Raw genomic sequence first — 15,499 nt, 5'->3', positions numbered from 1 at the left:
AGGGTCGGTAGGTAGGTCTATATATTTTTTTTTCAAGATTCAATGTAAAAAAAAAAGGATAATTTTGGTCATGGTGATTAGGTCGGTATGAATTTAAACAAATTTGCATATCGTGACGTCACTGACTGGGTCTTCAACCCCCATGCCTTCGGGCGCACCATTGCGAACCTCATTCTGATACAGGTTATAGACCACAAACAATTTGAAATCTTTGTAAAAAAAAAACATATTTATTGCATTAATTCCAGCTGCATTCATTTGGAAAAAAATAGGCAGAATCAAAAGAAAAAAAGGAGCCACTAGATTTCAATGAAAGTGGATTTTCAGAGGGAAACAAATAAATTAAAATGACTAATCTCACCAGCGCCGCGCCGACCAATAAAACAGCGCGTTTGGCACCATTCGTTTACATTTGACCCATACTGTTACAAGCCCCCTTTCTGGTCTAGGGGCAGGAAAGGAAGGTAACAAAAAGTTGCAGGGAGAGAGTGAGAGATTTGACCCATAAACATCTGCTATTATTAACGGAAATCAGTGTGGTCAAATAGCTAGGCGCATTGTAGGAAACTATAGGCCGATTAAGTAGTCCTGACATATTATGGAATGGTCGATTTTCTTTTGTGCAATTTAGTACATTTCGGTATGGGATGTGCTGTTTTATTGGTCAGCGCGGCGCTGGTGAGATTAATTCGCGCCGCTCTGACCATTGGCTGGCGCAAGCAAACACTTCTCCTGCGCTGTCGAGTCTGTCGCGCTCGCGCGTCTCGGTCCATTGAGCCACGCAGATTACAAGTCAGCGCAGCGCGAACTCTGTAACACACCGCGCCGTTTCGTCCCCCTTTCGGTGTGTTTGGCTTCCCACACTTATGTGTGTTTGTTTGTCAGAGCCTGCAGTTGCTGTGTGACGCGCGTTCGCGGTGGGCATGTCATGACGAGCTGGACGGGCTCCGAGAAAAGGCCGTTAACATCGATTCCCTATTTGACCATTAAGAATTTCGAATAATGAGCGACTAAATGTAGGCTCATACAGACGTATTTCACAAGCAGCCGCGCCGCAGCCATCATCACCGAGCGCGAACCATTGACAGTGAATGAAACGAAGCGAACGCACAGGCCATAGTGTGACATGCGTAACCAATGGTGTAAACATAATCATAATAGATGACGCCACGGGTTTTTATTTAAAAGAAAGAACGTAGCCTACGCAATTTATATTCACAATACTTACTATAATAAATGTATATTATTTTATTACATTTTTATTAGTTGTTTGAAGAGTAAAAAAAAAATCGGTCGGTCTTAATGCAAGTTTACAACCGGCAAGTCGGTCGGACTAAAAGGGGAAAAAAAAAAATAATTGGGTCGGTCCTAATTTGACAGGGTCGGTCGGGTTACGGCAAACAAGAATATTTTTAAGCATGGCCTTACATATCCAAACTTAAATGGTTGCTGAACTTAATGTGCTGCATTACATTTATTTTCTATTAAAATAAAGCCTGTGCCTGGGCACCCTAAAACTGCAAGTCAAAGTAGTAAATCCAACCAAGTTGTCTTTAAAATTTGTCTCAAACTATCAATATCTGGGAGTTTTAGGCGCAGTAGCCAATATGGCCGCTAGGTGACATTCAAACTCCATTTGGTGATTTAAAACCTTTAAGGGTTTTAATTCATGAATGCTTTGGACTACTGGCCTCTTTTGATAAAAGACACATAGGATTTTATTGCTGAAGTGAAAGCAACCAACAGGAAAAGTCAAAAAGTTTTACACTGAACTTGCATTAAATGTAAATAAAATGAAAAGGTTCCCACTAGTGGTCCGTTCCAGTTAAAATATTCTAAAGTAGCTCCTCAAAATATCAAATGAACATCAATGACTCACACAAATTGTAGTTATAATTCTTACTTCTATATTGTTTTTTTCTGCTCTTCTTCTTTGCTTCAAGGCCAGTATTGTCCATTGTCAAGGCATCGCATTCGCAAGTTCATGTTTTACAGCAGAAACCGACAATTACCCTTGTTGTTTGTGAACACAACCCGATAAGTCCGTTTTAGCGAATCAGCACACAATAATTCCGGTCAGGTGACAAGGCTGCTAGTCACTTTAAAAAGACGTGCTAGCCCTCAAGCCATGTTCACATTACAGCCCTTAATTTTTGTGGACAAATCTGGGCACAGAGGTCTCAGGTGTGATCTAAAAAAGATTTTTCAATAAATGTTATATCACTGTCTTCGATAAAATTTTATCTATCAATTTATGGTGTTTTTTTTTGTATTTTTGGAAAATTTTTAAATTTATTTTCCTCTAAAATAACCATATTTTCGATGTAAATTATGCTTATTTTTATGATATATTTAATATTTCTTTAATTTTAGTAAAAAAAAAACAAAATCATTCCAGTAAGTTCAGACAGCCAAAACCTAAAAATGTGGTTACTTTGGTGTCACCTGGTGTCTTATGTTGGTATGAAATGAACAAAAAAGCAGTAATATCAATAGCCACTAGATGGCTATAGTACGCATTGGCTACATATAGGCTGAACTCTATAAACCACTGTTATAACGAATTTAACCAATTATTTTTTTTTTACTTTATCACAAATTAAAATTGTAGGCCTAAATAATAATAATAAAAAAATCTGTGTTAGGTGAGACTATAAAAAGATCATTTATCATTTATTTATCCGCTCCCGTTGAAATGAGAGGGAGAGGGAGAGGGAGGAGGAGAGGGAGCGGGGGACAGGATTTTTCACGAGTGATGATATTACTGCGCCGAGTCGAAGTGCTCCCAAGCACTTGCTATGGTATTCTGCCATACAATATAGTTATCCATTTTACACGCTTAGAAAAGCGCAACGTTTTATTTTGTGTCACCGTCCTAGGTCGAGTTACACTACTCGAATCATCAGCCTTGGCTAAATGTAATTTACATGAGACTAGATAATGATCTAGTCTCATGCTGCCTTCACGATCGCATGAAGGATCAACCAAATTTCCATGTGCATCTTGAAACTAGGGATGGGCATTCGATTACATTTTCTTAGTCGATCGTCGGGAGAATTAACGATCGACTATCGATTAATCATTAATATTTTTATATTCATTATTTATTTAAGTTTTTATCAATTAAAAATGCAATGAAAATACAAAAATACAGCGTGTTTTTCCTCGATGAGATCTTTATTACAAGATGATCAACTTGTGGCAGTTAAACTGGACGTTCAGTTAGGCTAAACTTGAAGATATGCGCTGCTCGAAACAAAAGCAACGGAACCTGCAGCTGCGAGTTGGCGTTCTTAAACAGAGACCCTCGTTTGTTCCAAAAAAAAAAAAAAAAAAATCATGTTAAACAATAACTTAACCAAAAACATAATAATACTTAGATCTGACAGGTTTTGTCAAAATGTAACTCAAAACTATCCAAGGCACGGAGTCGAGAAAGATGGTGAGAGAGATTAGCCTACCTAACAATCAATTAGGCTAGGCTACTTAACAAATTAGGCTACTTAACCTGTTAACCGTCACCAGTGCGTGGGCGCTCTGAAGCGTTTTTTTTTTAAATAGTTCAAAGTTACTATCATATTTAATGTGATTAACTTGACAAACTATACATCATTAAAACGATATAAGACTCAAGTTTCAGTATTTGACCACTATTGTATTCTGTGAAACTTATAGTGACAGTTATGTCTTAATTTGTGTCAGGAGTTATGAAATAAAAAAATGAGTCGTTACCTTTAATATGAATTATGAGCGTCAGCTGCTCTCATTCAGAAAAAAACTCCCGTGCGATCGTCATGACAGCGATTCACAAAACAACGTCCCTCAGGGCTTTTAGCTCAAACATGTGCAGATTTGGAGAAATATTGATAGATTCTCATAGGTTTACATCAGACTTCTATAGACAGGAATAATATTTATTGAATTTATACCCAAATGCGTCGATGTAATCATTTTGAGCGCTGTTTACTCTGATTTACTGTGTTATCCATTCATACTGAAGTCTGGGGCGCTGTTGCACAGTAAAGTCCATATATGGATCACATGAAGAAGAGCCATAATCATGTGACATTCAGGAAGTCCTGACACATTTCTTATACTGTCTATGCACATAAACAAAGCTATCCGAGATCGCTGTAAAGTGCAGATAAAGATGTTTTGAAGACAATAAACATGATTGCAATGATATTTGATTTACCTGTGTTCTTCGAGTCATGTCAGGTATTTTCATAATAATAGATTATATGTATAATGTAATGCTAATCGAGATAGACTTTCAAATTGTGCAGAATACAATAAAATAATATATTTTCTATCTGATTTTTTTATCTGAAGCCAAATCAGATTACAGAAAGTTATTTAAAACACTCGACTTGCGCTATAAAGTAAGTTGGAGCACAAACATAGTTTTATTCTCATAAATTGTCGTGTATTGAGGGTGTGCTAAGCTAACATGCTAGCTAGTACTGAGCACCTGCTACCTAACTTCGATGTAATTTTTATGATTTTTTTTCTAAATAAGAATGCTTACTGAAATGTTTCGTTTTTCAAAAAGGGCATTTGATACAGTTTCACTGTGAAGTGAGAACTTTTATAAAATAAATGAGGGATTGAAACAGTGTGAATTGCTAGTCGTTAGTGATTATAATGCAGACAAAAGAAAAGCATATTTAGAGCAATAAACAGGCTGGAGAGGTGTGAATATGTGCAGGGGAGCCTGAGACTGAATGGGACTCGTTTTTGCATCACAAAACAATAGAGGCAATAGACTGAATAGATGCTTATAAGATGACAATAAACACCAGTCTAATCAAAATAAAGTCATATGACATGATCTTGAAAAACATTGAACTAAATACAGAGTTTTAGACTTATCATCTTCAGATTTTAAATATAACATGGTTAGACATGTGGCTTTAGCTGCAGTGCATTTCTAGATTGCTACAATGCCAACTTCAATTTTATTTTCATGAAGATGTTTCATAAAAATAAATGTATAATAACTTTACAAAACTTTGAAGCTATTTATAACTATTTTTTTTCATTATGACAATAATTAATTCTACATTTACAATAAACTTCCAGGTGTCAGCTTTCAAATGAGATCTTACTTGTGCTTTTAGTACAAAGGGTTCATGAACTGTATCTGTTTCAGTTTGGGAATGCCATATCTGGGGATTTTTCAAAAATGGGCTTGAAGCTTAACAGGTTAACAAAGCCTCGTAAAAAATAACTAGTAACTCACATTCAACTTCTGCACCAGTCTACTGATTTTTGTTGAGAAAGATAAGCATGTTGATGACATGATCTGGGGTCAGACGCGACCGCAACATGGTGACCGTCAAGCCTTGTGTATACTTTCGCCTGGCTCTGCAGCGTGAGTCTCCGCAGACTGCGCGCTCACCTCCCCAAACGGACGAGGCGTTTATACTCGATGCGCTCGCCTGTGAAACACCGAATACCGCAATGACGTCATTTTTGCCGCGCGCACCTTCGCACCTAAACAAGGCTTCAGTCCAGCCGCCGAAAACACCCGGTCTGAGGGGACTGACGTTGCGGGGATGCACAGGTACCTCCGCGCTAACATGGCCAGCCCACCCACTAAGCAGAATGATGTCCAAAAGATGTCTTTTCAACGTCTTAGTCACAAAAGTCGGACGTTGAAAAGACGTCCACTGAGGAGCCAGAATGAAAGTTTTTATGACGTCTTTTTGACGTGTTCTGCACGTCCGATCTAGACCTTCATGGACCCTCTTCGTACAAGGTTAAAAACTAGTTCAAATGTGGCCATTGAGGACATATTTTTTACATCATTTATGGTCTCATTTAGATATAATTACTTTGACTATTGCTGTCAGATGATCTTAGTGAGAATTAGCAGAGGTTTAGATGTTGATATTTGTTTCATTTGAAGTGTCACCATTGTGGTGATCAGTGTTTGCTTTTAGTGGGCAGGGAACCTTATTCCGTTCACTTTCCACTCACACTATGCAACGCAACCAGCATTAGTTTAATCGATAAAAAATTTATGTGATCGACGAAATTCTTAATGATCAATAATCGATCGTCGATTAATCATGCCCATCCCTACTTGAAACATGGATGTTTAGTTGTTTTGTGCCATCTCGTGGTTTAGAGTAGAATAAAATCAAATTCACCTTTTACCCTTGTGCTCCTTTAGCCCCATTTACCCTACCATTAATAACACATGTTTTCTCTCTAAAACTATGCATAATACACATACTGATCCACGGGCGTCAGTTTGGTTTGAAATGTGGTGGGGACAGAGACGCATTCGGAAGTGCATTTTCAAAAGTGCTGGGTACAAACTCTGCAGCCTGTTTAACCCGTAAATACATGCATCGATCCGCAAATTTTGTTTGAGTTCTTAAATGGTCTAGTGGTAGATCTCTTGCCAAGCGTGTCAGAGGTTACGGGTTCTAATCCGCCCTCGATATAGTTTTTTTTTCTCTCAAAACTGAACATGTTCATCAGTGGTTACAGTCTATATCAAGCAGCCAGGGACACGTTTGTGTGCATTTTATTTTTGTAATTTCACCGGAATGAATATATAGAGGGTCTCTCCGCAACGGCGATAGATTAAAGTGCGCGTCCGAGTGAGTGAAGACTGTGCGCGAGCCACAGAGAACACTGTATCCACGACACTGATAGCAGCAGACACGAACGCTCAGCTTGAGTTAAAAAACAAAACATTTTAGCGCTAGATCTCTTATTTAAGAGCGAACTAAATGAATGCTTTGCTAGTTAACTGGAGATGTTTTATTTGTATTAGGTACATCCGTGCCTCAATGTTTCCAAGAGTGGTGGGTACAAAATGACTCATGACGAAATCTAGTGGGGACGCGTACCCGTATATGTACTGATCTATAAATTACAGTAGTGTTGCCCAGTGTTAATTTAATGGAGCAGACAAAAAAAATGCACAGAAACAATTTAAAATATTTATGTTTTGTTTTTTCTCAGTATCAACATCAGGAAGAGAAAGAGAGCAGCTTCTCCAGTATCCAACTGTGTGTCCATGAAGAGGCAAGAGCCCCCACAATTCAGTGATGGAGCAGTGAGCTTTGACCCTGTGTGAGTATCATCATGTAGACACATGAACACATATTTCATATGGCTAAAGCTCTTTAACATGTATAACAAGTAACAAGTGGAAGTCAAGATGCAAGACTGCTCAATCCAGACAGTGAGAGCAAATATGAAGGAACTTTTAAAAAGCAGGATTCATATCAGCTGATCAAGATAAAATAAAATCTGCAATTAGAAATAGAAAAATCAAAGATTTTATACTAAAGGAAAGTGGCAAGTTCTTTAGACATAATCTTCTCTGACTTTTCAAATGCTTCACTTGTGGAAAAGGGGACTTTAATGTGCAACTAGGAAATGCAGAAACGAACTGAGTTTGCAGGCTCTTATAATAAATCATCTGTCATCAGTCTCCATTTACATGCTAATTAATTACATGTAATCATATCACACTACAATAGATATAAATTTGCCTGAAAGAGCAAACACTTATTTCTACATATGGTATGATTTTCATATTAAATATATTTAAATATTTTCTTTATTTTCACAAAGGTTTTCTGTTTGTTTTTGTGTCTCTGTTCTTCTTAATGTGTTTTCAGTGGTGGGAGAGCTGACCAGATCAGAGATGTGTCCTGTCAGACCAGCACATCCTCCTCCTGTCAGAAACACATCAGTCATCATGACACAGAAGCAGCCCTGCAGCTCGATTCCCACCAGCCAGTGCATGATGATCTGCAGAGAGTCAAAGACCAGCACAAAACCAGCATGAAGAACAAGTATGAGAGCTTATTTGAGGGAATCAAACTACAAGAGAATCAGACTCTCCTGAACAGGATTTACACACAGCTGTACATCATAGAGGGAGAGAGTGAAGGAGTGAATGAAGAACATGAGGTGCTACAGATCGAGAAAAGTTACAAGACCCTCCAAGACACTCCAATCAACTGCAATGACATCTTTGATCCTTCACCTGAACTAGGATATGAGGAGAAGAGAAGAGAGAAGAAAGACAAAATCAAGACTGTTCTTACTAAAGGCATCGCTGGAATCGGAAAAACCGTCTCTGTGCAGAAGTTCATTCTGGACTGGGCCGAGGGAAAAGCCAATCAGGATGTAGATTTAATCTTTGTTCTTCCATTTAGAGAGCTGAACTTGATTAAAGATCATCAGTACAGTCTTCACAGACTTCTGCTGGACTTTCATCCTGAACTTCAAGATCTGGACTCAAAGCTTTATGATGAATGTACAGTTGTGTTGATATTTGATGGTCTGGATGAAAGCAGAATTACACTGATGTTTTCAGACAGTGAGAAAGTTTCTGATGTGACTGAGACTTCATCAGTGGGTGTGTTGATGTCAAACCTCATGAAAGGAGATCTGCTTCCCTCTGCTCTCATCTGGATCACCACCAGACCAGCAGCAGCCAATCAGATCCCCTCCAAATACATCAACCGTGTGACAGAAATTCAGGGATTCAATGACCCTCAGAAGGAGGAATATTTCAGGAAGAGAATCAGTGATGAGCATCAAGCCAGCAGAATCATCTCACACATCAGAAAAGCAAGAAGCCTCCACATCATGTGCCACATACCCGTCTTCTGCTGGATCTCAGCCACTGTGCTTCAAAACATCCTGAAACAAGATCTCAGTGCAGAAATCCCTCAAACTCTGACTGAAATGTATATACACTTCCTCCTCATTCAAACTCATATGAGGAACCAGAAGTATGAAGAGAGAGATCCAGATAAACTCCTGCAGTCCAACAGAGAAGTGATTGTGAAACTTGCTGAACTGGCTTTCAATCAGCTGATGAAGGGCAATGTGATGTTCTATGAGGAGGACCTGATTGAGAGCGGCATAGACGTCACTGACGCCTCAGTGTATTCTGGGATTTGCACTGAGATCTTTAGGGAGGAATCTGTGATTTATCACAGGAAGGTTTACAGTTTTGTACATCTCAGCTTTCAGGAGTTTTTTGCAGCACTGTATGTGTTTTTCTGTTATTTGCACAAGAACAGTGAAGTTCTGAAAATGTTTCTCACAGGAAAGTCCAGAACCCAATCTGGAAATGTTCCTCTGGATGTGTTTCTGAAGGGAGCAATGAATAAAGCTTTGAATAGTAAAAATGGACACCTGGATCTTCTCCTTCGATTTCTTCATGGCATCTCACTGGAGTCCAATCAGAGGCTCTTACAGGATCTGCTGATTCACACAGAGAACAACCCAAAGGGCATCAAGAACATAATCCACAACCTCAAACGAGGTCAAAAAAACAATGTCAGCCCTGAAAGATGGATGAATCTGACACACTGCTTGATTGAGATGAAGAATAATTCTATTGTTGAAGAAATGCAGACATTTTTCAAATCTGGAACAAACGACAAACGTCTTTCTTTTGCACAATGTTCAACTTTGGCAAACATGATCCTGATGTCAGAGGAGGTGATGGATGAGTTTGACCCTAAAAAGTACAAGTTCATATCTTCAAAAGAGGGTCTAAGGAGACTGTTACCTGCTCTGAGGAACTGCAGAAAAGCTCTGTGAGTGTGAAAATATGAATATAATATAAACTGAATTGAAATATGAGCATACTACCCCCATCATGATAGATTTCCTGTGATAAATGCACTGTAATGGTAATTTAAAATATATATTTTCATTAATTTACATAAATTTGAAGTGTCCACTGATTAAAATATTTTAAAAATATATTTTGTAATGAAAATTAATATAAGTAATTGCATTTCTGAATTCCAGAAGTTTTAAAAGCTGAATGTTCTCAGGGATTACAGTATTTTTTTTTTTTTTTTTGATTTTTCATAGATGATTACAGTCTTTTTAACCAATTAATTTTACATGACTTTCCATTGTTAATGATTTACTGGATAAGGATTAAGTATTTTTAGTAAAATATTTTTCTCTACCCAATAAAAATGCCCCAAGTTTTGGTTTTTAGGCTTTAGGTTTTTATTTAAATGACCTGACTTTTTCTGGTTTAGAAATCACACTTTTAAAATCACGCCACCTCATATCTGGTTGTGGAGAGGCTGAATTCAAAAAAGAAATATCTTGATTTAGGTCAGTGTTTTTCAATCCCAGCACTGTAAATTTTTTCATCTTATCTAACACACATATTTGAGGTCTTGGAGTCTTTACTAACTAGCTGATGAGTTGAATTTGAAAATGTGCAGTGCTGTGGGTACTCCAGGACTAGGATAAACTGAGCCTGCTAGTCCAGGCCTTAATGCTAAGGTACTGTTTCCGTGATAGGAGCATAGAAAACGTTACGTGGTTTGGATGGCTTGAGTCCTTGTAGAGTAATTTACTATGGCTTATAACACGGCTCAATCATTCAGAATCAAGGTCCAGAACTATCTGTTTTATAACTAATTATTGACGTACAAGAGGGCTTTTCACACTTGAAATAGTTAACCCCGGGTCATTGTAAACCTTTGACCCGGGGTTAACAATTAATCCTTGGTATTTATAAACTGATGTTTCATGCTGTACACTCGGTTAACATATTTGCAGTGTTAAGCCCTATTCGCACGGGATTAGTATTATCTGGGGACCTCGTGTGATTTAAAAATTACCCCGCCACATCTGAATTTCGTGTGGCGCATTCGCAAGGGATAACCAAAGCCTGTGATTTTACTCGAATTTACTGACTTATATCCCGGATATGACGTCAATAGGCTTGGAAATTTATTTTCGTTATAGGTATAGCTGTATGATATATTATGACATAAACAGAATAAAGTTCCTTTTGGCATGCTGCTATACATGTCATTCATCTCCATCTAATCATTAGTTTTGTTTTTGCTCTTCTGATGATTTTCAGCTTTCACTTTCTGCAAATTGTGTAGTTGTGTATAGCGATATGACCCAGCACCCAAAATACTATCAAAACACTCCAAACCAGCCTCCATTCTTCGCGAAAGATGGATAAAAAGGCGCACATGAAACAAAAACCTTGAAAAAATGATATACGATCCGGCCAAATCACAGAGATGCCGATTCGCGCGGGACTAATATTATCACAGGACCTCTGTGTTCGGCGAAATATGGTAGGTAATTTGCGGGGGAATTTTTACTTTACAAATTACAGACATGGCCGATTCGCACGGGATTAAGATCACAGACAAACTCCGCAATTATTACAAATTACTATATGTCACCAGATAATACTAATCCCGTGCGAATAGGGCTTTAGAATCATTGATTGGACGAACGTGGCATGCAACCCGTTTACATGAAGGCTCTTGCATTACGCATCCTCGTATTATATAATGTCGACAGCTATCAAGTTTTTTTGTCTATATGGACTTTTTGGACTGTAGAGGTAACAATGAAAAGGTATCTTCTTCACTCCAATTAGCGAGTTTTCTTTTGCTATTAGACATGTTTCCCATTAAACGCTGAAAATTACTGCTTATACAACGCTCATGGTGCGTCTGAAATTGCGTACTGTCGAGTAGGTACAACATTTGAATTAGAACATTCTTCGCGACCGTTAAAAATTGATGTTATATATAGTATGAATTAGAGCTGCACGATATTGGAAAAAACTTACATTGCAATATTTAGTATTTCTACGATATATATTGCGATATATAAATAAACAATTTCACCAGTTGTTTTGAATAGCTCTATTTGAATAGAATTAATCATTCTAGAATAATTGAAGTGGTTTTGTAGGGAAGTGAATCTGCATAGAAAATAATAACTTATAAGCATAGATAAATACAATAGAAGAATGATACAATTGAAATGAGCAGTGCTTTGTTTTTCACTGTATAAATGAATACATTGTTGCCCTAGTATGAATGTGTGTAGTATGAATGGAATCCAGACGTACTACATCCGCCATGTTGTCATTATTATGTGACCTACAAGCGTCAGTTACGTCACTTCAATGCCATTCATAAAACCTCTCCCTTGGCCTCATGGGATAGTAAATTGTCCATTGTATGTGCACTTCAGATTCTTGCCAGAAGTAATAGGACATCTGGCGACTTCCCTGACTGTTTTTCAAATACTATGTATTCAGACATACTGCTCTGTTAACATACAGTTTTTGGCATACTATATAGTAGGGAAGTGTTCGATTTCAGACTCAGTGTTTCTGAGACCATACAAAGCATGTGAACTTGAGGCAATTGATCGAAAACTGTATCATTGCACACTGTGCAAGTTTGACACTGAAATGCAGGGTTAACAGCGCAGAAGCGTCTCTAATCCTGGTAAACCCACTTCTAACTTACAAGTGTGAAATATTTCTTTACCCAGAGTTAAAAGCGGAGTTTAGAATGACTATAACCAGTGGTTGATTGTAGTGTGAAAAGCCCTGTAAGAACATGTATGTACATGTAATGTAGAATAAAAGTGCAACCCAGGCCTTCCTGATCTCTAACATCTCTCCAGTGCTCAGAAGCTTCTCCATTATTAACACAGGACCAATCTCTTGACTGATCATAACCATTTAACCATAGTCATCTCTTTTTTCAGATTAACAGCCTGTGATCTCAGTGATCAGCAGTGTGAAGTTGTGGCTTCAGTTCTACAATCATCAAACTCCTCCCTGAGAGAGCTGGACCTGAGTAACAATCACTTGCAGGATTCAGGACTGAAGCTGCTCTGTGCTGGACTGAAGAGTCCAAACTGTGGCGTCAACATACTGAGGTTTGAGTTTCACACTCATTCTGTAAAGTAACAGAAAGCGATTTCTGAGAAACACTGTCAATATTTGAAATCGACACCCCCTCCCTTCATTGCTCCGCCCTTGAAAATAATGAACTCACACGTCACATGTGCATAGGGGGACCACGCGTCCTGTTTTTCCTGGGAAAGTCTCGTATTTCATTTCTCTTTCAAGTGTCCCAAATTATTATGAGAAAATCATGTTTTGTGATCATCAATGTGAATAGTAGTTTGCTGTCACGCAAGAATAGCCTAATCAAAGGCAGCCAATCTCGTCATTTTGGAGAACAAAAATACCATCCTATCACAATTCGTAATCGATTAACTTGCAGTTGGTGAAAACGGGATATTAGAGAGTGCGAAGGAGATCAAGTCAGACGTGAAGATGTCAAAGAAGCGTGTGTGTACATTTAAAGAGGATCTTCAAAAAGAGTTTATCCAGTTATAATGCACAGTAAGTTTTGAAAAAAGAACTGAATCAATGTGGTATCGCGCTGAATGACACACCAGAAGTGCTCTCTCAGACAGTGCACAATCTCAAATCAGGGTTTTTACTACATTGAAGATTTATTGCCAGTCTCCAAAACAATTTTTTGTCCTGCAAAACCTCATTTGATCAGTTATTGTGATTTATTTGTGACAGGGTGCATGTTGACTGAGAGAGAGAGAACGAGCAAAGAGCCGATCCCCCCTCCCCCCGCACGCACTTTCACTGTCTTTCAACTAAGCACTGTCTTTGTTTTCTCTCCCCCGCACATATTAATCAAAATCAACAATGCTAAAAGACCGGAAGACCGAATCCATTTTGCACGTGGCGCATTAAGAGTTTTTTTTTTCTGAATTACCGCTGGGTGTGAATTGTGCTATAGACAAAAAGTCGCCTCTTCTCAGACAAGCGATCTGCATATGCCGCTGATATAAACCCCACTTTCAATAAACAAAAATTTTTTATTTAGTGATGAAGTGTTTTCTGTGTTGAGACAAATCCTTTGCGATGTCCTAACAGCCGGTATTAGCACACAACACGTCCACTAATGTCTGATTCGAGACCTAATGACTCATTTGAACTGATTTATTTTAATGAATGGTTAAAACAACTGATCTGTCCAACACTGAACTCACGAGACATCACTGTCTGAATCAGTGTATAACAAATAATTTACTCAGAACACCTCTGAAATGAGAACTTAAGAGTGCTTAACCCATTTAGCAAAAGTGATTAGTAAGATTTAGCCTTAATAATCCACAGTATTTTTAGGTCATTTATATTGATAATGTCTAGTAAATTACCAATAAAATAATTTAGTTTAGACTGGAGTGACGTAAAACAGGACAAAGCACAAAGCAAGTTGTTGTTAGCTAGCTGCTAATTTTATTCTATTGTATATGGTAGAAAATTAGACTATTAGTTAAAATAATCTTTTTAATGCTACTTTTTAATATTTATACAATAATATACCAAAATAATTATCAGGTCTAGCAAAAAAGAATCTTATCTTACCATTATGAAAACCAGTTGGAAAATCTCAGCTTTTTTGTGCAAAGAGGGCAAGAAAGGATGACCGTGATGGTGACAGGTAATATATGTTTCTGATAAATGCATAGCCTATAACAGCCACAGTCCGGAAGAAAATGAGGGGCCAAAGACCATTCCAGCAAAAACACTGCAAATGTAGTTGTCTTTGCACCCTAATGGTCAAAAACAGACGTAGTTGTCAAAATGTCCATCATGTGGAGTATCTCATGTAAATACAGTCAATTATTGCTTAAGTAAACATAAACAGCTGGGTTAAAACCGGATGTGTGTCAGTATATTAGAAGCATTCAGTCTTAAAGTGACAGCAGCATAGAATACCTGTCTGTTTCATAAATGTTAATGTTAGGCTGTACTTTAGCAACAACAACATCATACCTTGGTTCTGTAAAACAGCAAAAAAAATTTTTTTAAATGTTATTTTCATATCGAGCAGACATAAAGCAACCTCGGCATCCGTTTTCAGGATTTGGTAGCACTTAAACCTAATCTTAACCCATGAAGTTACCTTGTATTACCCAGTACTTTCTAAATTAAGTACATTGTAAGAACATATAAGTGCATGTAATGTAAAATAAAAGTGCAACCCAGGCCTCCCCGCTCTCTAACGTCTCTCCAGTGCTCAGAAGCTTCTGCATTATTAACCAGCTCTTCACTGATCATAACCTTTTAACAAGAGTCCTCTCTTTTTTCAGATTAACAGCCTGTAATCTCACTGATCAGCAGTGTGAAATTGTGGCTTCAGTTCTACAGTCATCAAACTCCTCCCTGAGAGAGCTGGACCTGAGAAACAATCACTTCCAAGATTCAGGAGTGAAGCTGCTCTGTGCTGGACTGAAGAGTCCAAACTGTGGATTCAACATACTGAGGTTTGAGTTTGATTTTCATTCATTAATGTCAATAATAATGTGTGCTTTATATAAATGTATACTACGGGGGCTGTTGAATGCATGAATCTGATTGGTTGATTGGTGGTGGAAAAAAACGATTCACATATGAATTGTGATTCGATCAACTGCCGATTCACAAATTTTACAAATCGATATTCTAAAGTGTTATATTTCTTAAACTTCACTGTACTACTGAAAGTTATTGACATGTTAGAGTGTTATTAATCACAATAAGCCACGAAAAAGGGACTCAATGTGGTGCTCTCCAAGTGTGTCCGACTGCGGCCCACAGTACTATAAAACTACGCCCCTACTAAACACGCCCCAT

At 37.9% G+C, this 15,499-nt stretch overlaps 1 protein-coding gene across 7 annotated transcripts in view; it reads left to right on the top strand.

Moving 5' to 3' along the window:
• The window catches only part of LOC130084988 (NACHT, LRR and PYD domains-containing protein 3-like), a 64,125-nt gene that overhangs the window by 1,817 nt on the left and 46,809 nt on the right, over positions 1-15,499 (top strand). For 2 of the 7 annotated variants that reach the window (XM_056250533.1, XM_056250528.1), the window contains exons 3-6: positions 6,982-7,092; positions 7,647-9,587; positions 12,556-12,729; positions 14,977-15,150. In XM_056250533.1, coding sequence (XP_056106508.1) covers positions 6,982-7,092; positions 7,647-9,587; positions 12,556-12,729; positions 14,977-15,150 — 2,400 coding nt within the window. The remainder of the gene's footprint in view (positions 1-6,981; positions 7,093-7,646; positions 9,588-12,555; positions 12,730-14,976; positions 15,151-15,499) is intronic. The other 5 variants (XM_056250535.1, XM_056250530.1, XM_056250529.1 and 2 more) reach the window with 4 other exon arrangements.

The sequence above is a fragment of the Rhinichthys klamathensis genome, unplaced genomic scaffold (genome assembly GCF_029890125.1).
Source record: "Rhinichthys klamathensis goyatoka isolate OS25496 unplaced genomic scaffold, OSU_Roscu_1.1 h1tg000070l_1, whole genome shotgun sequence".
Taxonomy (NCBI): Eukaryota; Metazoa; Chordata; class Actinopteri; order Cypriniformes; family Leuciscidae; genus Rhinichthys; species Rhinichthys klamathensis.
Note: the sequence above shows the minus strand (reverse complement) of the source record. Positions and strands in the feature narration are given on the sequence as shown.